We start from the raw sequence: 23,478 nt of genomic DNA on the forward strand, positions 1-23,478 counted from the left end.
TTCCTAAAACATTTTTCTATCTTTTCTCATAGTTCTCCCTCTGAACATTTCTCATAACATATCCACAACATATCTTTCAAAATCTCAAAATAAGTGTTATCATATCTTAGAACAGTCTAAAAAGTGAACATGTTCCTTTTTCAACATATTAGCATTGTTTATTATTATTTCCTCAAGACGTCTACTTTTTCAAAGCACATTAATCAAAGGCCACAGAAACAAGTTTTCTGTTGTATCGCAAAAAGTTGCATTGTTTGCATGATAAATTGTAATCAGGTAATCCTCAACAATGTAACTGTAATCTGATTACACATTGTTTTATTGTAATCTGGGCTGATTATAGTTACTTGATTTTTGTAATCTGATTACATAATCCAGATTACAAGTAATCCATTACTACCCAACCCTGGAAACCATTGACTGATTGTTTTGATCATGCCTGGGATCAACTCACTAGGTGGGAAAACAAAAATAGACTGTGCTGCACGAGGGTGTTGAAAGTATGAAGTCATATACAAGCCTACCACACAGTTTAAACGCTTGAGTGAACAAACCACAGCTACACATACATTTTTTACAATTTTGTAACTTTTGTAATTGGCAATGATTTACTACATTGTTGTAGTTTGCTACCATGTGAGCAACACAGAAGCACCGGAAATGGGACAGTACGCAACACATCATAATACCCTATCACCCCACTAAAACACTGCACTCCCGGAATTCAGAGTTACTTGTATACTATACTATAGAGTCTCCAAAAGTAAAATGGGAGGGGGATCATTCAGCTACCAAGCTCCTCTCCTGTGGAACCAGCTCCCAGTTTTGTTTTGTGAGGCAAACACATCTACACATTTAAGAGAAAGCTAAAAACCTCTCTTCTTTGATTTGATTGGGGTGGCATCTGGATCGGGGCTGCGCTTGCTGCTGTGGTCCTTCTCAATACCCACTGCTACTGTATTGTGAACATTTTATGCTTGTTACCTATCAACATTGTTTTTAATACTTTTGACCTGTTTGTGGGCATTTGCCCTTTAATGACTGATTAATGAGTGTAGCACCTTGGTTGAGATGGGTGTATCTTCAGGTAGCCAACGCCCCTTTTACGCACAATCACACAACTTGTTAAGGGCTTCATTGCCCATTCTCTCCAATGACTCTGATGAAGATGTAACCTTACATTAGTCACTGTTATGCACCTTAAAAAATAAAACTATAAAGTAAGAAGACATCTGTGTTGCACCGGCAAATTTTTTGTTACTTACCCACTGCTACTATTGTTATTATTTGTCATATTCTATTATCATTACTGCTATTATTAGTGCTACTGTTCGTCATATCATTCCATTATACCCATTGCTATAATTATTATTAGTCATTTATATTGTAATTGTGGTTTCTGTGCATCTCTCTCTCTCACCCCTCAATAAGTAATAAGTAATTGTTTATTTGAGTTTATTCTACCTTTGTAAATTAAGCAAAATGTGAAGGATATACAACATTTTAGATACTCATGTGTTTTTATAAAACATAAAGTAGGCCTATAACATGCTTTGTTGGTGGGATTAAAATACTGTTTAAGAACCCATGAAAAAGAATTGAGAGACAATGATATGTCCCTGCACCTCTGACAAAAAGTAAATAGAGGTGGGTGTAATGACAGTTGAATGGTGAGTGGGAGCACTGTGTTGCTTACACAGCAGCACAGTATCTGAAGATATGGAAATAAAGCCAAGAGACCAAAATTATGTGTAGGTTAAATTACTGCTTAATATCTGCTTTTAAGGAAGATCCATTTTTTGTAATGTAAATCAATATAAGAAAGCATTTATGAGAAGATACATCCGTTACAGCTATTTTCAAACTAATTAAAAATGTTACCTGAATTCCTTGTTAGACTTGTCATATTTGCATTGTAATGAAATTAAAGCAATACAATCCAACAAGGACAACAATATGAACTGTGCCTCATCAAAAACGTAGTATCTGGGCTTTTGTATTGCATTGGCTTACAGGTTACGGGTTTGTGATATGTGATCATTTAGTGTACTAAAGCACCCACTGTGTCAATTCTTGCATTTGTTTTCATTAAAAACGCATTACTGTCAAAATGAACTATAGGCTAAAATATAACCATTATTTTCTTCAAGCATCTTTTTGGCCCATGAATGGTAAGAAAATTAATTTCACTAAAACAACGGGATATTCATAAAATACATAGATGCAGTAGATCATTGTTGCCAACAGTGGCACCTGAATTTCAGGAATTCTATTAGTCTGTTGTTGTAGAATACAGTTTAAAACTATGGCAAATAATTAAGGATTGACACTTATCTACTTTGGTTTGTTATTTTACATTTAATGTTACTCATTCTCTAATGTGCACAGACTAACACCTGTACAGTAGACTAAACATTTTGAGCTCCACAACAATCCTGTATTCCCCCCCAATTTGTTTATTAGGTTATGCAGGGACGTCCAATTGATATTTACATTCAGAGTTATACATAAACAACAATCCTGTTTTATGTAGCTGTATGTAGCCTACATGTGTTAGGCAATAATTCATTCTACAAAACGGCGTTTCATGGCTTCAGATTTGGCATGGCCGAAAAGTATCCCATCTGTTGCCTTTTTTCCAATTTTTGAACCCCATCTTCAGATGTAAATACTGAACCACGGGAGAAGGGGCGACTGAATGTCGGCACGCATAACAGTAGGCAGAGCCTTTGAGCTAGGTTTATGAGAGTATTCCAGCAATTAGGCCTATGTGCAACTTGCGGAGAGACAAGATAGTTCACTGAGCGGTTTCACGTAAAACTAAGTGGTACTACAGCAAACCTAGGACAGACTGTGACTTTCTTCAGTTGCAAAATGATCTTTTAAACTGACCAACATCATATGTGTAATTCATGTTTCAATTAAAAAAAGGATCAAAAAAATAATCAGCCTAGTCTCTCCCCATTCGCTACCATCAATATTTTTTTTTCTCCAAAATAAGGAATAATATTTCCGAACCACTCTTTTCGTTTCAAAATCGGAAATCAAATGAACGAAAAAGTACACGGGCCCAATTACAGTTCACTGTTGTTGCATGAAATGTCGTTTGTGTTAAGCCTACATCATCAGTTTCTATCATCTACTGTGAAACAAGAGGCTGTCTTGGTCCGTTCGAGCGTATGGGGAGTGACGTAGGCCCCAAAAAAAATGGCTTGGATGTGGGCGGGGCTTGATGTCAAGCCCCTTCCCGCAGGCTGCAGCGACAGGCTCCTCAAATAAAGTCCCATGAGGTCCACCGGAAGGGGAGGAACTTCGCCTCTTTTAAGGTTGCCGGAAAGAGGTACAGCTACGAAACCAATGAAGAAGAAAAAGTAAACTGCAACATGGCGACTCCCATGCATAGAATAATAGCTAGACGGCAGGCGTAAGTATATTTCACATAACTAGATACAACTGCACCGTTTTCATCGTTTTGGGAATATGGCGGTCTTTTAAAACACAAATAACATTGAGCTCTTGGTGCTTCTTGTTAGATGTAGAAGTAAATTACGAACCCAGTCCCAGCATGACTGATTAATGGAGCACCAATGCGCCGCGGTCTTTCTCTACAGTACACAACGATTATTCTGTCCTCAAACATGTATTAGTCTTTAAATCGTGCCTGATATGTTTTAATAACTAAATAACCGGCGAAAGTAAAACAAAATCGAGATTATAGTACAACATATGTCAAGTAACAATAATAACTGCGTGTAAGATACACGTTGTCGGCTAAAATATTTGTTATATGTCTTGTTATCGACATATATCACATGTGTGATGTTCATAACATTCCCACGTTGGAAATAGAGCTGGACATGTAGCTAATGTTGGCTTGGTTCAGGATCATTAAAGCGGGTTTTCAAAATGATGACTTCTACAGCACTATGGAATGATATGTGTATTTATAGAGAGCTCTGCCCGCATCATTAAAGTTGTATATTACTGAAGAAATAAACTGGACCTTCCCGTCATATTCATATTTGCATGTGAAACGCCAACAAAGAAAATCCTGTTTACCATTTGGACATGGTTCATTTGTTTGTTAGCCAGGACACAATGGCCCCCTCTTTTAGGACCTAAGAGAAAAGGAATTCAACTCTCTTACATTAGGAAAGTATTAGGGCGGCAGAGTTATTCTTACTTAAAGGTCCCATGGCATGAAAATGTCACTTCATGAGTTTTTTTTTTTTAACATTAATATGCGTTCCCTCAGCCTGCCTATGGTCCCCCAGTGGCTAGAAATGGTGATAGGTGTAAACCGAGCCCTGGGTATCCTGCTCTGCCTTTGAGAAAATGAAAGCTCAGATGGACCGATCTGGAATCTTGCTCCTTATGAGCTCATAAGGAGCAAGGTTACCTCCCCTTTCTCTGCTTTGCCTGCCCAGAGAATTTGGCCCACCCATGAGAAAGAGAGAGGCATCATGACTTTCAAACGAGCAAACCATAGGGATGGGAGATTAGACCATATTCATACACATGATTTAGTAGGCTAATGTTAAGGGTGCTCCGATTGATCGGGAACCGATCGTTATCGGCCGATAAAGGCTTTAAATAGTTTGATCGGTGGTCTCCATAAAGGCCGATCAGATGACGCACTACTCGTGAGAAAATGTTCTATACGCAGCTAAGTTACACACCAACCAGATTTTGTCAAAGAATGCTGTTGCTAAGTAACAATGCACAATGCTTATAGGAATCACGTTACGTTACTGCTAATGAATCCCTAACATTACCGGATTTTGCTGCATCATAATAAAAACATTCAAATACGAAAATAACGGAGGACTTTTATTGTGAAGAACTTACAGGAAATGAAACCGTTCACAGCCGGGGCTTTGACCAGTCGAGTAGCTAGTTTTCAGCGCTAGTCCGGGACGCCGCCGTGTAACTAGCTAGCTGAGCTGAGGTACAGACGAAAGGAAAATTATCTGTTAAAAAATGTGGCGACATATCCCCGGTGTTAAGAGGCCCGCCGCGGAGTCAGCAGTAGCTATGGATGTACAAGCTGTTGAGGGCGAAGTAAAGAAAAAGAGAAGGTACTTTTCAAACAAGTGGCGCATTGACAAAACGTACAGCGAAAGACCGTGCAAAACATTTCAGACCATCCTGCCAACCTGTTTACATTTTAACGTCAATGTAGACTGTAACGATGTTTAAGTCGCTTGAAAGCTGCTGCCGTTTTAAATCTGTTGGCTCTCTGCTGCTCAGTTCTACCCCGCGACTGACCACACACACACACACACACACACACACACACACACACACACACACGGTGGATGCAGGAAAAACCGGAGATGAGACGTACAGGATGACCTAAATTGAGGACAGCTACACTTAATACATCCATGAGCTACACTCGTTATTGTAAAATCAATGATAAGTTAAAGTCCAATAAGTCTTTTATCAAACCGTATGAATGTGTGTCCCAGGCCAGGATATGAAATTAACTTACAATGTAAAGATCAACAAGCTACTGACACATAATAAATACATTATATTAATAAAATATGTATTAATAATAAAACATAATTTAATAAAGCAATTCAAAATATGATAGTGCACTCTCTTTTATAAATTTGAATTCTGGAAAAAGTGGCTGGTAAAAAATTTAAGTGGCCCCACCCTGCTCAGAACACACTAAAGACACACTGAAGAACACACTGACAGTTTTTTTTGTAATTTATTCCGAATAAGGCTTTAGCTATATGTTAAGCTCTAAGCTGTTTAAGGTGTGTTTCTAACAGAGGAAGTGGAATATTTCCTGTCAATAAAAGTAAACCGTTGGCAATTCACAATACATTATCTTCTGTTAATTTTAATACTTATGCATTGTTGTTAAGAATATTAAAATTAATATATGATAAATATGACATGATAAATAGAAGGTTTCAAATAGACCCGATGATCGGTCTTCGGCATCGGTCGACACGGCTCACAGCAATCGGTGATCGGTGATCGGCCCCAAAAATCCTGATCGGAGCACCCTTAGCTAATGTATTAACAATGTTCTCTATTGTTTAGGTGTCAGGACTTGTTGGATAAACATGCATTCACATACTCCAGGATGTGAAAAGACAGACTGTAGATTGTTTGATTTAAAACATTTAGCAGGCATCTTCAAAAACATTGATAGATTTCAACCTTCCAACCGTTTTACCAGCTAAGATTAAGGCATACTTTCTTGATCCCGCAAGGGTAAATTACATTTGTTAACTCTGTTGTTAGTTATTACACACATTAAAACACAGGCCCGGAATACACACACATGCCCAGGACCTACTAATGGAGAGATGTCAGAGTGACAAGGCTGCCAATCACAGATGCCCCGAGCAGTTGGGGGTTCGGTGCCTTGCTCAAGGGCACTTTGGAAGTGCCCAGGAGGTGAACTGGCACCTCTCCAGCTACCAGTCCACACTCCGTAATAGGGCTGGGCGATATGGAGAAAATCAAATATCACAATATTTTTGACCAAACGCCTCGATGTCGATATTGCAACGATATTGTAAGGTTGACAATTGGTGCTTTCACAAAATATCTTCCACATTTAGATTTGAGATAAATAACCATCATAATGTGGATATAATGACTAAGTGGTTAAAGGCAAATAATAGAACAGCTAGAACAGTGGTAAGTTCAGAAAATGACATCACTTTACTGTAATGCAGCCTTTAAAACCAGGAAACGACTAAACTTACCATGTAACGATATTACAATTCTTCAAAATCTAAGACGATATCTAGTCTCATGTCACGATCTCGATATAATATTGAAATATTGCCCAGCCCTACTCCATACTTGGTCTGCACGGCAACCCTCCGGTTCCCAAGCCAAGTCCCTACAGACTGAGCTACTGCCACCCCCAAAAGCTTCAAAGCTGTACTTTGCTGAAAAGTACTTCTTTAACCCCTAAATTGACAACAAGGAAATTTAGCTGCAACAGTGATATGTTTTTTCTTTATAGCTGTAGTGACTGTCATTGTCTATCCTCATTCAGAGTTGTCTGTTTTATTTTGTGCAGAGAGGCAAACAAACAACATGTGCGTTGCCAGAAGTGTTTGGAGATGGGACACTGGACCTACGAATGCACAGGGAAGCGGAAATATGTGCACAGGCCGTCAAGAACAGTTGAGATGAAAAAGAAACTCAAGGAGAATGAAAACCAGCCCCTGAGCATCACTGGGTAAGGCGTCTCCATCAGTGCACGACTAATGACAGAAAGGCAGGTCTTCGCTGATTCTATTTTATACTACTAGAACACATGAGTGATTGTCAAAGTGCTATTGGGTGACCCAGTGGGGCTCTTTTACAAACCAGGAGTATTTCAGACTTGTTAAAGGAATCTGGAGATATTTTATTTTCTTACTGGCAATGCTCTGGTTGTATGTGCACCCAATAGTGAGCTGTGGAAGATGTAGAATATAATGACATTTGGCAGCAACTTTGGATAACTAACATCGGGATATACGGATAATGACCGAAGTTTGGTGAGTTTCTGGCATTCAGTGACAGTTTGTGAGGAAGACGAGAGCTTCACTTGTTCACTTCAAGGGCCAAATTGTTTTCCGTGTCTGCCTTTTTGGCTCAGTAATCATGGGGCCAGAAGGCACTAAATATGCAGAGAAGGCGGTGTTAACAACTTTTGGGTTTACAGTTCCTCTGCTAAACGGTTTGGATCGAGGTGGGCGACCAGATTGAATTTCATGATGATGTTAGTCAGTCAGGGAATTTGACTCATCAGAGGAACAGTGAGGGTGTCGGACTAAGCTGAGATGTCATGTTTTAAGATTCAGTGTACCATGGAGCAGGAACAACACTCAGCAGTTTCTGACCCACACTAAACAATTTAGCCATATATAAAAATGGAGCCACTGTGGAAAACACACAGCTTTAACAGTGAGTTAAAGGAGTCTGGATGAAGCTTTCATTGTTTGTACCAGGAAAAAGATTCAAAGCTTTGGGGCTCCAAACACAGTGACACCTGGTGGCTTGCAAAACGCATAGCAGCCCTCTCAGACGGGCCATAGCACTACATCTCTCTGTTATTTATAGTTTTAGTCTCGTGTGTGCAATAAAAGTAGGATTGGGCATCGAGAACCGATTCCTACTCTGAATCGTTTCAAAAATTACGATTCCAGTAGAATCGTTTCTTTATTGGAATCGTTTGGAATTGTATTTCAAGTCCGATCACCGCTTCCCAATTTAATATGCGCAAGTTTTGGTTTCTGAAGCGGCCAGGCGCTTGTTGTGTTACAGCCTTGGAGCACAGTAAGCAACGCTCTAGTCTGGCTTTATTTTACATTGAAAAAGCCCGGTGAAACTGCAAACTGTTCCTCTTATTTGTGAAATAAGCATGTGACCCGTTTCAACACCACCCCTCAAAGAATCGGAATCGAGAATCAATAAGAACCGGAATTGAAAGGAAGAATCGGAATTGGAATCAGAATTGTTAAAATCCAAACGATGCCCAACCCTAAATAAAAGTTCAACAAGCTTGCGTTATTATTAAATCTGTAATACTTTTGTTCCTAAACGCGGTATTAAATTCAGATGGTATTGTGCAACATATTACAGTAAAATAATTATTTAAATGCATTGTCCGAAAATCCTACATATAAAATATTTTTGCCGACACAAAACCTTAATGTACATAATTGGTGTAGTTTAGGTCCAGTGTCCACTGTGGGCTCATGTGTTTTGACTTCATGGTTGATATTTATGTAACCTTTCATATGAAATGTTAAATGAGCTTATTCATTTTATAGCATTGTTACTTGGTGTCTGGTGGAAATTATATCATACTTACGATTGTCTTTCTAGCGTACGTTGCCATATTTCTGAATTTATTCTGTTCTTACCTTACTAAAGTTTAGCTAAAACTTTTAATTTTATAAACGGAATGAAGCGTCCGACGTCATCAGTCACGTGGTATTACTCATTGGACACAAGCGCCGATGCCATGTAGTGAAACATTGTGCTTCACAGTAGTGAAACTAGCTTTGGAGCTTCGGTAGCATTCTACTCAACTATACTGTTTAAACTGTCACTGTACAAAAACAAGTCTCGCTTTGCCAGATCCTCCTCCATAGCGCGCTGAAGTAGGGTCTGGCTACTCCACACAGATTTTGAGGATAGGAGAAAAATGTTCTCTGGTTTGATGGCATTTCTTTAATCCAATCAGAATCGTCACGGGTGGCGCTGAACTCAGCACAGAGCCGCTGCAAAATAGTCGTGCGAGAGAAAACTCAGATTGGACAGATAGTCTAGCTAGCTGTCTCAATTTACCAGGCAGAGATCTGAGGAGCAGTTAACAATAGTCCTCATAAATCCCCCGAATTTAAAATTCTAATACAAAGAAAGCAGAAGGAAACGGAAAATACATGCATCCGGCGGAATCTTTTCACTAAGGCTGTTGCTTTTATTCTCTTTACAGACCAGGAACAGAAGGCTCCAGTGAGAAGAAAATGAAAAAGAAGTAAGTAGGATGTATATTGAACCATGTTGTGACAGTGTTTTTTATATATATATATATATATATATATATATATATATATATATATATATATAAATATATATAAATAAATAAATAAATAAATAAATAAAAAAAAAACTAAAAATATTTTTTATATATTTTTTTTTTCTTTGGCCAAATTATGTTTACTCAGTTACATTTTTGGTGGTGCGTTTTAGGTTGTATAAAAAAAAATTCTGTAAGTCTGAACCATTTTTGACGTGGTAATCCACTAAATTTTAATATAAATAGAACATTTATTTACGTGTTTATTAGCAAGGAAGTAGTAGTAGTCATACAGAGAGGTATAAAAGTAAAAAACTAGATAAATAGTACATAGTAACTATTTCAAGACCACGCCCTTAACGCACCTTATATTATAAAACCAGCAATAGAAATTAGTTTGAAGGCAACTTCATTGAATGTTTTAGTCTTGAAGTTGTTGCACCACACATCCAAGAGGCTCCTTCAGTTCTACTGACTGGTGAGGAGTCTGTTTGGGTCATTGTTCACATATTGGCCCCCTGCCAATTCCCGATTTTGTACCTCCTCGCTCCTCAATCCTCCGGCTTGTGACCCGGAAATCGATTTCAGCGCGCCATGTTGAAGGTGCACGAATGCCTATCTCGAGTAGAGCGCATCAAGGAGGCTCGCCTGAGGAGCTATAATAGAATTGGGCCAGTCGGATCATATACTGTACATTAACATTCTTATTAATAGTGGATGGGTTGTGGTTGGGTACAATAAAACATAACTCATGAGTAAAATATTAATTACATTCTCTAAAATGTGAACATAGCAGAGCTGTCGTAGCAGACTGCTTCATTTGTAAGTGTGTCCCCCATTAAGAGAGACACTCGAGAAACAGCAGCCAAACTTCATTATTATTATTATTATTTCAGAAGCTAAATGTTTAATTCTGTTTCCTCTGTCAGTAACTGCAGTTAGTTTTGCTGCTTAAATGTCCCACGATATTAGCTGCAGTGAAATTACTGTGCGCATGGAAATGTTTGCAATTACTGAAAGCCGCCTCTCTAATCATTAAAGTAAATCATGAGGAGGAGAGGAATCGGGATAGATAGATAGATAGACAGAGTTGTTATATATTATATTTGTTATATATTATATTTATATAATAAATATATATAATATATATTATATTATATAATTATTGTGAGAATCTGCCTAGGAAAGGATGTCGGGATGACACTGTGATCAAATGGTGTTTATGGATGGGTAGACCTTTGCAGCATTACTGTTCCACTCTTGATTCAAGGGCCAAACTGTAGAGGTCTATCTGAACATAGTTGACTGAAGTGTGATGTAACAGCTCCCTCTAGTGGAGACTATTGATGACTATGAGCCACTTGTTTAAAGTGCTCATATTATGCTAGAGGTTGTACCAGAATGAGTTTACATGGTTTAATTTTCAAAAAAACACCCCATTTTTTGTCATACTGCACATTGCTGCAACATCTCTTTTCACCCTGTGTGTTGAGCTCTCCATTTTAGCTACAGAGTGAGACATCTCACTTCTGTTCTATCTTTGTTGGGAGACGCGCATGCGCAGTACCTAGGTAAGGACTAGTGGCCAGTCAGAAAGAGAGTATGAGGGCGAGCATTATAACATATGTTATAAAGTGACGCGCGTTTGTCACAGAAGTAAAGGCTGGACTACAATAGAGCTGTGTTTTCTGTTGGAGATGGTAAGTCCCTTTGGGGTGGACTTTGGGCTTTTTCACTTTGTAAACCTATAACATGCACAGAAAAGATATATAACACAATAAAGGAAAGGGAAATGGCCAAAAAGCATAATATGAGCATTTTAATAGTGCGTTCCATTTGCACTCGGAACTCAGATTTTCCGAGGTCAAAGTCGGTAACACGCCCCCTGACCTTGGATTTCCGCGCTCTGAACTCGGGTAACCACCGAGTACCCCGAGCTAAAAATCCAACATGGCTGCTCCGTGCACCAACAGTTGTGATAGCAGTAGTAACATAGTTATAAGCACTTCTTCAGTTATAACACATTTGTGTCTTACTAAATCAGTCGTACACGCAGCGCTGTCATGTCTGTGGACATGTTGATACGCTGTTTGTATGCCAAAAAAACAGCGTAATGCGTTGTTATAGACTGGCATTGCTAACAATGGCTAACGTGGTTAGAGCTAATGAAAACGATGAAAATCCGACTTGTAAATGGATGCAGTCAACTTGGGTGTGACGTCATTCCCAGCTTCCCAGTTCCGAGGTAAATGGAACGCACTATAAAACTCAGCTAGTCTATATCCACGACATTCCACTTCCGGGATATATCCTTTGCCTTGGGCTTCCTTTTGTGTTGGCATTTTAAACTCTGGTCGATTTCTGAGGACTATGGTTAACTGCTCCTCAGATCTCTGCAGGGTAAATCCAGACAGCTAGCTAGACTATCTGTCCAATCGGAGTTTTCTGTTGCACGACTAAAACAACTTTTGAATGTACACGTTCCACCAAAACAAGTTCCTTCCCGAGGCTATTTTGCAGAGGCACCGTTGCTCCGTGCAGCTCTTAGCACCGCCCATGACAATTGTGATTGGTTTGAGTTTCCAGAATGCTGTGTGGACTTGCCAGACCCTCCTCCGCAGCGCTGTGGAGGTACAGTAGGTCTGGCAATGCGAGACTATAGACCAGCAGTAAAACGATTCTACTATTGAATCATATTACAATAGTGATAGTTTCTTATCCACTACTGTCAATGTCTGCTTCTAAAAATCACAATGTGTTTGTACATGTCTTAAAAAGGTCAAGTGTGCTGATCAATTTTATAATGCGTTATAATACATTATAATATGTAAAACTTGCTTGGTTATCCTGATTTTTGTGTTTGTGTGTTTTACTGTTGATTTAATGTGTCCCAGTAGCTAGCATGCACAATACCAGGCCCCTGAAACTGAAACGGCTAAATGGAATTCAGCCTTCATTCATTTTATTATTTATACCTCTGCTTTTTCTCCTTTGACATGTTAGAATGTCTTCAGGGAAAAGCCTGTACTTTTAAACATTTAACCCCCCTCCCCAACCCTCTTGATAGCTTTGCCAGCATCTCTGCACTTTTTTTTTTTTTTTATCGTTCCCAAATGAATCAATTTTGTAGGCCGTTTTCACAGCAGACATTTTGACTTGTCGTAGCAGGGAAAGCACAGGTGGAACTAATAACCGTAACGATGGCTTAGTTCCCGCAGTTATTGCAGTGCTATGCAGCAATTAATAATGTTATTAGCTACACCTGTGTTTGCCATTGCAAGATTTCTGCTATGACAAAGGGCCTGTTCAACTTTAGTTTAGTGTGTGCCGCCACCTCCCCCAGAACACTGACTTACATCATAACAGGTTGAAAATGGACTTGTGGCTATCGACTACAAAAATGCCACCAAAATATTATAGCACAGGTCTTTAACGTTTTTAGGCCAAGGACCCCTAACCTGAAAGAGACGAGCAGGGACCCCCTACTAAATATATTGTATAAAATTGAGTTGCATAATATACTGGGCCTACAATAACGTGTAGGGCGGCCTAAAGCCTATACACATCCCTTTTCATGGTGCCCTACAGTACTAAGCTGTTAAAATTATAATTATTTACATATTCATATATCTTCATGTTTTAATGTTAAACATACATTTGGAAGGCACAGTGAATCCATAAGCTTACCTGTATCTGTTGATGTCTACCATAATGGCTACCTTACCTATAGGCCAGTAAGCCTGTCTTCAATGTTGTTGAGGTTGTTGGCTTTTATGAATAGGCCGGTTTCTTTGCTACTAATATGTTGGATTCATGTTAATGTATATTTTCCTGAGATTGGGGAACCAATAATTTGGTGGCCCCCCTCTTAAGACCCCCTCACCCCACCCCCACCCCAGTGTATAACTTAGCAGTGTAGACTTTGTTTGTTTGGCTCCAGCATAAATTCGGATGTTGTGTCATGTGTAATTGCTGTATTTGTTTTAGTGTGCCAGGCAATGCTTGGTCTGTTGGTGGGAGGGGCATATGCTAACAGTCAAGAGGTATCAGAGGCTGGTGACTGTGGGAAGTGATGTGTCAAACATCACATCAATGACTGTTAAGCACTAAAGTGTCACTCCCCGACTCACTGATGGGGGAGAGTAATATGATTTATTTTCCCTTTGGTGTGATTACACTGGTCTATACAACCTTCAAAGGAGAAAATAAAACAACTAAACAAAAACCTTGCAGATTGGCACTTGTAACATCATAGACATGTCATTTACTTTCAACAAACAGAGCATTTTTGTCCTCTCTTCTCCTTTGCGTAGTGACACTGCAACAGTCAGTATCAGAATCAGTAACAGAATCAGAATCAGAAAAGGATTTATTACCAAGTAAGTAACACAAGGAATTTGAACTAACAGGTACAGCGTGAGACCTTTTTAAAACAATACGCGCTGTTCTGTATTGATGTTTTTCCTTTGTGTTGTGCCACTTGCTCTCAGGGCTAAAGATGGTAGCAACAGCAGCAGTGATTCAGATGGCTCCTCCAGTGACTCATCGTCAGACAGCAGCGACTCCTCCAGCTCCTCTTCAGATGACAGCGACAGCAGCAGTGACAGCGACAGCTCTTCCTCATCTTCCTCATCTTCCTCTTCTTCCTCCTCTTCGTCCTCAGACAGCTCAGACTCAGAAAGCAGCAGCGATTCAGATCAAGGACCTCCAAGGAAGAAGAAAAAGAAGAAATAAATAAATATGTTGGAATAAGTGGGTTTTCTTGTTTATTTGTTTCCCTAAGTACATTTTAGCTGTCCACAATGTTTTTCTCCTAATTCATTTTAGTTGGTTGGATGGATAGGACACTTTTAGGGCTATGAAACTGCTTGTACAGTTTTAGCAAAAAATATAAATTGGAGAGAAAAGAACATTTTGGGTTGGCCATTGTGTCATGTTCTGTATTCAAAACACATTTCCCGTTACTTTTATTAATGTGATATTTTCTCGAGTTTGTAGTTCTACTGAGGATGTGAATTTAAAATATCTGAGAAAACTAATGTGCTTATTCATGTTGAATTTGTGATTTTGTACGAAAGTATATTTTTAGTCAAACTTAATCTGTACAGCTCACAACCTCAATAAAGCCGCGCCATATCTAGAATCGATAAGACATTATGTGCTATCCTTTTTAAAGGATACCGAATAAAAGTTTATTACATTTTGAATTAGTGAGAAGGTCTTGTTGGTATAAAATTGCAGTTGCTTGTTCCCTGTAAAATAAAGTTGGTGTGTTTTTGTTTTTAAGGTTCTTGCATATTTGCTATTGTAAAAGGTTTTATTTTGCTAAAGAGAAAAATAATGACTTTACCTATATGCATTTGAGAATAAAATGAAAATAAATTGTCTTTTTTGTTAACTAATTTACAAATAAGGATATTTTCAAAAACAGCATCTCACTGTACTGGGCAATGTTTGTAGACATATAGACTGTTGTTTGCTAGGACAATACGTTTTTTATTTGCATTCATGAGTTTATTTTGCCTCTTCCACTGCTAGACCCTGGATGATGATGATGATGATGATGATGATGATTATGATGAATTTGGATGTGGTTGTCTATAAAACTGTCCATAATGCCAAAGCATTGTCATCAAAATTTGTGTTGCATGTGTGCAGCTTATGTAACTTAAAATGCAAATGTTTTTTTAATGTAGTGGGCTAAATCTGTCTATTTCTTAATGTGCTTAATCAAACACTACTAAACTTTTTGGGGAATAGCTTATTAATAGCTTCTTTTGAAGAAATGAGATCTTAAGAATCCAACATAGACTAATCATTCAACTCAACTCATAAATATGAGTTGTTGCACCTTAAAGTCTAGAATCTAAGCACCACGGATAACCAGAAAAATACATTACGCGTGTAACTGAATTTACAACATATTTTTCTATTTGCACAAAGAGACGTGGGACAACTGTATTTAGCAGTTCATTTGTATGTTTAAAATAAGACAGGGGAACAATGAAACGCTATCCATTATTCCGTCCTGACCGTAAAGTCTGCAACCTGTGCGTCACACAAATGTTGCATTCACAACGTGGGAATTACCATATCTTAGTGGTCCCATGTTTGAAAAAAAACAAAACGCAGCAAAAGTGCCCTCTCGGATGCCTCTATGGTAGATAAAACATGTTGAAGGTTGCCTTTCCAGTAAAGAAAACATGATAAAGTGCCCTCTTAAGGTGCCCTTCCAGTAGAGAAAACATGATGATGCCTAGGGTGCCCTTCCAGTAGAGAAAATGTGATGCAGTACCCTCCAGGGTCACCCTAAAATTGAGAAAACATGATGCAGTGCCATACAGGCTGCCCTACATGCTAGACAACTTTTTCTGTGCGCTGGTGCCACAGTATATAGTATATAGTCTTTTTATACAGTCTATGATGCCACACAGCATGCAGTTGGTGCCCTTTTTAATATTTTTTTTTTGCCCCTGCCCTTTAGACAGCCTGAGTCCGCCACTGGTCCGCTGTCAAAATAAAATATTCTCTCAACTTGTATATACCACCTGAGCTACAGTCAGTGTTATTTTCAAATGGCCCATCGTCCGTAGTGCTCCAAACGTATCTACTTTCCCTGTCACGTTTACAAAAAAAACAACTTCATGTTTACTTGGTTAGGTGGTTGGCTTAAGATATTCCCGACAGCAAGTGAAGGCAGCACCGCTTGCTGCCATCCGTGCATCCAGTCCTGTCTGTGGTACCTGCTGGCTGCTTAACTTAGCTAGCAGCCTACCTATCAGTCACTTATGTTCAGGGATAATAAAATGAACGAAAAACAAAATGAATCTATTTTGTTTTCCACTCGATGCGCATTTGCGTGTTAAGGAAAAGATGGATACCATCCATTCGGTTTTAGTATTTTAGCTGTTACAGCGTTTTGCTGAGTCCATTTTGCGTGTAACTGGAAAAGACAAAGAGAAAAGAGCTTTCCAATAACGTTAGCTAGAATGGTTTGGGCCTAAAAAGAAGACAAGAGGTAAGGATGGTGAATATCACAAAATGCGTTATTTGGTGATTAACTGTAATAATTGGTTATCTGACATTTTAAGAGAATGTTAATGTACATTTCCGCTGAAATTTCCAATGGTTTCATAGCTAACTAGCCGTTAGCCTAGCCCCAAAACGCTACTAGTAGATTTGGCTAGCGAACATAACGTTAATGCTAAAGCATAGCTAGATACAGGTAGCTAGTCCTGTAGGTAGCGTGTTAGCTTTTTGCTCAACGGGCAGACATTGAAATGTTAGCTAGCTACTTTTGAGTTCCGATTACGGCAAACAGTTTAGTTACTTTTGAGTTCCGATTACGGCAAACATTGATTGTTGAAATGACGATAACGCTAAATGTTAATTGTATTCGTGCTGTGGCTTCCCGTTCTCGAAAAGTAAGACGAATATCGTGTTAGTGATCATGTTTTTGTTCGTGTAATGTTGGCTAACAGGTCATGACGTCTGTTTGTTGTCTCTGTTTTGCCATGGTTAACATACCTTGCACGCCTAAGTTAGTTAGCTAACTAATAGTAATTTGTGTTATCGACACGGCGTTAATTATTTGATAGTTGACATTTGTTAAGTGCAAACGGTAAACAGAAGCTGCTTGCAGTTTGTTATGCATATCACTCATCCACTTCAGCTTCGTGATTAAACTGTAACGTTAGATGAACTCTTAAAGTTAAAATACGAGCAACAATTATTTTACTTGCTTGCAGTTTCTCTGCCGTAAACAGGACAATTTAACTAATCCTAGGCCCATATCAGTCTTCGGTTTTCAAACAGTGACCAGCAAAAACTTTTGGTTACTTGTCCTGTTAGCATCTGCACATCGAATCCTGCATTTATTAAATCGCATGGCTCTCAGTGCCACTCCTAGCTGTCTAAAGTCAAAATCCAAATGACTGAAAATGACATATGTCAATATATTAAATATGAAGGCAACAAAATAGCTTATGTGTCTAGCTTTGGACTAGCAAAAGCACAGCTGATGTGCTTTTCTAGGAAGCCATTTTACGTGCCACAGTTGGGGGAAGGGCCAGAAAATGCATCATAAGTCCACAGTTAAGTAAGTAAGTAACGATTAGGAATATCACTACTACATGTATGTAGCAGGGTTTACCTGGCACATGATGACAAGGACATAGCAATCAACTTGTTTTTCCTGGTTGACACATCATGGGTGGGGGAGGCCTAAGGTCATGAACTCATTTATGGCAGGTTAGTTGTGAGCTAGCACAACATTTGTAGTCAGGTGGATCAAGGTTTAGGTTGTTTGAGTTGTGTGTGCAGTTGTATATGAAGTATACTGTGTGTGGAAGTGTTAGTTTAAGAATGTTATATTTTAATTTGGACATGCAGGAGTGATGATACTGCTGTTATGTTTAATAATTAAAGCAAAAATAAACATCAACCCTTCCCTTTTAGACAGCAACTCCATACCGGCAGTATTTACCAGACATGTTACTCAAAGAAATTGCCAAGTAAAATAAAATTCTGAATACACTAAAGGATACCAGCTCAGTCGGAGTAAGCATGGTGGCTGTAAAACATGTTGAATATTCCAACGTGCATTATTAAAGCACATGTAAACCGCTTAACTAAACTATAGTTTGTGACATAGATGGCAATCCTACTGTTTGATGATAAATTCCATTTTAATCTACTCCCATGTTTAGCAGTTTAAAGAGCAGTTTAAAGCATAATGCCTTTGCTAAACTGATGATGTGGTGAGAGCTGTTTCGGTGATTAATCAGGCTATGCTAAAGGAATGGATGATATCACCAAATATCGACATTAACATTTGATAATATTTACTCTAAAGTCGTTTTCACATATCAACTCTGGACAATGTCACTCACAGACCCGACACATTCTCACTTACAGGAAATACTCTTGTTTAGGCAGGGGGTGGTGCTGGGTAGCGCGTGCAGGAGGCAGGGCGTGACGTGGCGGTCACGTAGCCGGTTTGTAATTTGGTCAACAACCGAGTCTCTTGCTGCTCCTTGAATTTGTCTGATGATTTCGGCATTGGCCCTTACCGACAGAAGTTCTCGAATCTCGTCATCTCATCAGTTAGGCTATACACTTGTGTTGCCTCATTGTTTAAATCGCCCTTCTAATTTACCCTCGGATGTTTGTTTTCTTTCGTTTTTGGCGGGCCGCATGATAGAAACGTCATCACCATGCCCACTCGCTGGCTGTGAATTCTCCACACAATAAGCTGCTCAATTCACACATGGGCTCAATCAGAGATTACACGGTCTTTGTACCCATGAGCTGGCAGGGTAAAGACCATTTGATGTCTGATCCAACTGATTCGGGCATTTGCGTTCTCACATACAGCTCCACTGTCCAGATAATTTCCAGTTTGCAGTGCATGTGTGAAATGGGCTTAAGTTACTACTATCTCACCCAGATGCTCTCTAATTTACAGTAATGTGGCATGGATTGATTTAACGTGAATTGTGACTCGGTAGTACCGACGTGATTAGGTTGGTACCCGACCCAAACTTGAGCGTTTCCGATGCATGTCGTTTTAAACTGTTAAAGCAAAAGCTTATGTTGCATCCTGGTTTTTTAGCACGTTGAACAGAGAGATGAGGCAGAAGCACGTGACTGCAAGATCACATGACCCAGGTGATGTAGTTTTTGGTTAGGGTTAGCACAGAGGCACCTAGGGAAATCTTAAGCCAACATGAGACGTGTTTCTGCCTAAATTTAATTCAGTTCAATTTTATTTATAGTATCAAATCATAACAAGAGTTATCTCACGACACTTTACAGATAGAGTAGGTCTAGACCACACTCTATAATTTACAAAGACCCAACAATTCCAGTAATTCCCCCAAGAGCAAGCATTTAGTGCGACAGTGGCGAAAAACTCCCTTTTAGGCAGAAACCTCGGGTGGTGAGGAAAAGTTCCTTAGGTAACTGCTAATGTCAAGTTCTTTTAAGCAACCAAAGTAAACAACCTAAATTGAAATACTGTTTTAGGGTTCGTAATAAAAGTCCATATTCAAACTAACGTGGTCCATGTAAACGTGGTCAGTGTGTCATCATGGCAGAGAAAGGTTGTTGTTTTTTTTCTTTCTGATGTCTTGTGCTCCCTGTGACGCAGCTCACTGTGAAATTCTCTTCACTTCCTGTTTAGGTTTTGCACTGTGGCTTCAGTATAACCGTTTCCTCTGTAGCCAAGCAAAGGGCACATCGTGCAAATGTTCTGTTGAGATGTTGTGGTGACTTGTTTGTCCATTCCAGACGGAGGAGTGGGTGCATGTTTTCTTTGGCTTTGACACATCTATTGTACATTGCAGTAGTAGTAAAGTGTGGTTTTTCCAGCCTGGATATTTGAAGAATGAGCAATACCTAGTTCCAGACTAGGACGACAACAAGTAATTGTAAAGGATTGTCGGGCTGCCGTCTCAAAACAGAGTGGTCCTTGTCCGAATTAACCACATGCTTTACAATATTCCTTGTATTCTGTCTTTATCACCTCCATCTCCCTTTGGTTATTGAAATGAATTATATATGCAGAGTCAAAAAGGAATCGCAGCAATCATCTGGTTTGTTTATGTGCAGATGCTACTGCATTTAAGCAGTTATATTCTTTTCATTACCAAAGCAAGAGCTAACGGTTGACTTCAGCTAAAACCTGTAAGTTTATAATCAAATCTGCTTTCCTTTTATAAATAGAAGCTTGTTGAAAGTAAGTCGTTTGAAGGCTCTTCCAGAATCTGCCAGTTTAATTAGCCCAAATCTAATCGGACATCAGCAGCTCTTTTTTTATCCCTCCGTACTGTTGCTCACACAGCAGAAAAATATGCTACTCACTGTGTCCTGACCTCATGCATGTGTTCTTCAGCTTTTGTTCTCTAGGATGTAAGTTAAGCTCTCATGTGGCTATATAGTCCAGTGGAGGTGAAGCTCATTAAGGCCATTTAATTTCAGAGATCAGGCACACATCTTTGCCGTGAGGTATAATATTGGTCTGGAAATTAGTCAGTCTTGGAATAGTGTAACAGTAATACTTCTCAAAAAGGCAATGGAATTCATTGGCATAACATTTTTCACAGCAGGGTAAGTGCTTTGCAGGCAATAATATATGGAGCAGTAAGATAAACAGTAAAAATCCAAGTTAGTGAAATGGATCCATAAGAGTTCAAATGAGACACAGCAAGTATTGATTTATGTAATACATATATACAACTTTTGTAATAAGTGATTCAAAAGAAACTAATATTGCTAACCTAAGCATCTGCACAGGAACCCAATTTATGAATCATACTATTTAATTTGTCATCAACTGGTCTCTTCATTCACGTTCACAATTGGCCACAGCATGTATCGGAGCTCATGCTCTGGTGAGTGCGTAGGTTTATTTAGAGGTTGAGAGTAGTAAACTATAGGTTAGCATGTTTCTATTTGTAGACAGTCAGATACTCCAGTGTCAAATTTAGCGAAGACTGCTCTCTGAGGAATTAGATTGTGACTGATACACTACCGGTCAAAAGTTTGGGATCACTTAGAAATTTCCATTCCACTCCATTACAGACAGAACACCAGCTGAGATCAGTTGCATTGTTTTTTTTTAACCAGGGCAGCAGTTTTCAGATTACATTATGCGCTTACATAATTGCAAAAGGGTTCTCCAACGTTTTCTTAGTCTTTTAAAATGATATCAGATTAGTAAACAGAATGTGCCTTTGGAACATTGGATGAATGGTTGCTGATAATGGGCAATGTAGATATTACATTAAAGATCAGCCACTTCTTTCTACAACAGTCGAGAACCCTTTTGCAATTATGTAAACACATAATGTAATCTGAAAACTGCTGCCCTGATTAAAAAAACAATGCAACTGATCTCAGCTGGTATTCTATCTGTAATGGAGTGGAATGGAAATTTCTAAGTGACCCCAAACTTTTGACCGGTAGTCTATATGGAAAACTATTACACAGTACAGAAATCCCTATGATGACTCAATAGGGTTGGGGGTCATTTTGTCTTTTCTTATCACATGACTGCATGTTCTATTTAAGTTGCATGATTCCTTCAGTTTTAATAGTCATGTTTTAGCTGGGTTATTGTAGTTTTCTGACTAAGGATCATGTTCATGTTTTTTGGCAAGTAATAGACTATTAAGTGGAGTGTTTTGTGTAGGTAAGCATCAATGATTCAGACTAAAAGAAAGCCTGATATACCAAAGTTGAGGGTTGATCTGTTTGACGAAACCAAGATGGATTTCACATGGCAAGTGTTTATTGGCATTACATTACACTGAGCAATAACCAGTGAATTAAGATAATGAAGCCTTATTTAAACGGTTGACATGGGCCATTTTTGCAGTATAATCAAAGGCAATAACATATCGCTCACACATTCACAAAATTGCTCGTCCTGCTCCCACTACTACTGTTGTGTTTAAGAAATGACCAAACAAATAATGTTGGGCTTCAACGTGGAGTTTGCCTTTCTGCCAGGAAGATTGTTGATATTTGAACTCAATACACAAACTAATACACATACATATAAAACATATAATACACCCCTCCTGTCAGTGCTCCTTCAGAACGTTGGCATGTGCCAGATTTACTGTGCCTCTCGCTCCCACTGTCTTTCTCTTTATCCATCCATGGCCTTTCCTCTGTCCTGTGCACAAACACAAACGGAACAGTGTTGTTCGGTCTTAGCCACGTTGTTTGTTTCCCATTTACAAAAGCTGTGTATGAACACCGGATTTTTTTCCAGCGCATACACAGAAAGGACAGCTAGCGGAACGGGAAGAGATATTTACTGAATATTAGTATAAGTGTATTGGATTAAATTCGCAGACTTTAGAGCTATCTTAGATATCACAAAAACTTAAGTGACGATTTTGTTATAGCAGTATAGCCTATATATTCTCATGTAATAATCCCTGACATCACTAGTCACTCTTGAGCATCTTTTTTTCATATATTTGCTTGTAAAGCTACTTTTACTCAACCAGTCTGGATAATTTCACCGTTAACCATAAGAATTTACAGGACATTGGTAAGCATTTTCACAATTGTAGAATCATTGAGCTATCCAACATTTTACAACTGCACAATTTGAGTAAACAAAAAGGTGTGCAGTGTGCATGACAGTCTCTGCATGCCTCCAGTCTCCACATTGTAACACCCTTCACTCTACCGACAGTATTAACAGATGAAGCCACTGTGTCTTAAGAAGCTTCTTGTTTTATTGTTCGCTGTTAACTCACTTTCCATTGTCCTTGCTATATTTTTTCCTTCACACAGCTCCTTAGTTAAGTCCGACACCGCTTACAAGTGTTTGCTCTCTTCTCTTAAATGTCATTGTTTATAAGGGAATACAAAATGTATTGTTTCAGTAAGAATTCATTTTCTTATTTATTCTATTTATTTCATTTCTACTGTTGAGCAAAGCTAAAATGTCCATTTTTAAAAGATAGTAAAATGTTATTTCAAAAAAAATTATTGCATTTTTTTATGTATTTCTTTTTAATGTCATTTAACTTTGTAGGTTTAAGTTGAACATTACACATTTCAAAATTTTTGTATTTTAGTAGTGCATTTTCCTTGGTAGTCACATGGAACCATTATATCGCAGTATTGTAAATCACAATATGACTTTCAGTTACTCAAAGAAAGCCCTACTTAGTTTAAACTGTAGTGATCAAATCCTATTTTATATTGAATAAATATTGACTCAAAGCAAACGGAGTGAACTCTTAACCATAGTTCAGATACAGGTGAAGAGGGTCATGCGAAAAAAGTAAATGCCTCTCGACAAGCTTGGTGTGCACATTGAAGAGCTTGAATGACGCAGGTTCTTTGGAAATGTTTCCAAGATAGTAGAAGGTTGCGTGTCATATGCCACTAACAAT

At 38.7% G+C, this 23,478-nt stretch overlaps 2 protein-coding genes across 7 annotated transcripts in view; both read left to right on the forward strand.

Annotated features, from left to right (window-relative positions):
• The first annotated feature begins 3,316 nt into the window (after positions 1-3,316).
• On the forward strand, positions 3,317-14,958 carry zcchc10 (zinc finger, CCHC domain containing 10). Its single transcript, XM_031280888.1, has 4 exons — positions 3,317-3,424; positions 7,061-7,222; positions 9,473-9,514; positions 14,047-14,958. The coding sequence occupies exons 1-4, from the start codon at positions 3,384-3,386 to the stop codon at positions 14,288-14,290; spliced, it is 489 nt and encodes a 162-aa protein (XP_031136748.1). The 5' UTR covers positions 3,317-3,383; the 3' UTR covers positions 14,291-14,958.
• Positions 14,959-16,255: 1,297 nt separating this feature from the next.
• aff4 (AF4/FMR2 family, member 4) overlaps positions 16,256-23,478 on the forward strand; it is a 37,700-nt gene continuing 30,477 nt past the window's right edge. For 2 of the 6 annotated variants that reach the window (XM_031280653.2, XM_031280655.2), the window contains exons 1-2: positions 16,256-16,574; positions 19,170-19,225. Coding sequence is in view for 1 of the 6 variants with exons in the window: in XM_031280655.2 (XP_031136515.1) it covers positions 19,217-19,225 (9 nt within the window). In the remaining 5 variants the exon portion in view is untranslated. The remainder of the gene's footprint in view (positions 16,575-19,169; positions 19,226-23,478) is intronic. The other 4 variants (XM_036008710.1, XM_031280659.2, XM_031280651.2 and 1 more) reach the window with 2 other exon arrangements.

Source organism: Sander lucioperca, chromosome 13, assembly GCF_008315115.2.
Source record: "Sander lucioperca isolate FBNREF2018 chromosome 13, SLUC_FBN_1.2, whole genome shotgun sequence".
In the NCBI taxonomy this organism is placed as follows: Eukaryota; Metazoa; Chordata; class Actinopteri; order Perciformes; family Percidae; genus Sander; species Sander lucioperca.

Coding starts and splice junctions, on each gene's coding strand:
- zcchc10 (XM_031280888.1), top strand. CDS start 3,384: ATGGCGACTCCCATGCATAGAATAATAGCTAGACGGCAGGC. Junction 3,425..7,060: donor ATAATAGCTAGACGGCAGGC/GTAAGTATATTT, acceptor TATTTTGTGCAG/AGAGGCAAACAAACAACATG. Junction 7,223..9,472: donor CAGCCCCTGAGCATCACTGG/GTAAGGCGTCTC, acceptor TTCTCTTTACAG/ACCAGGAACAGAAGGCTCCA.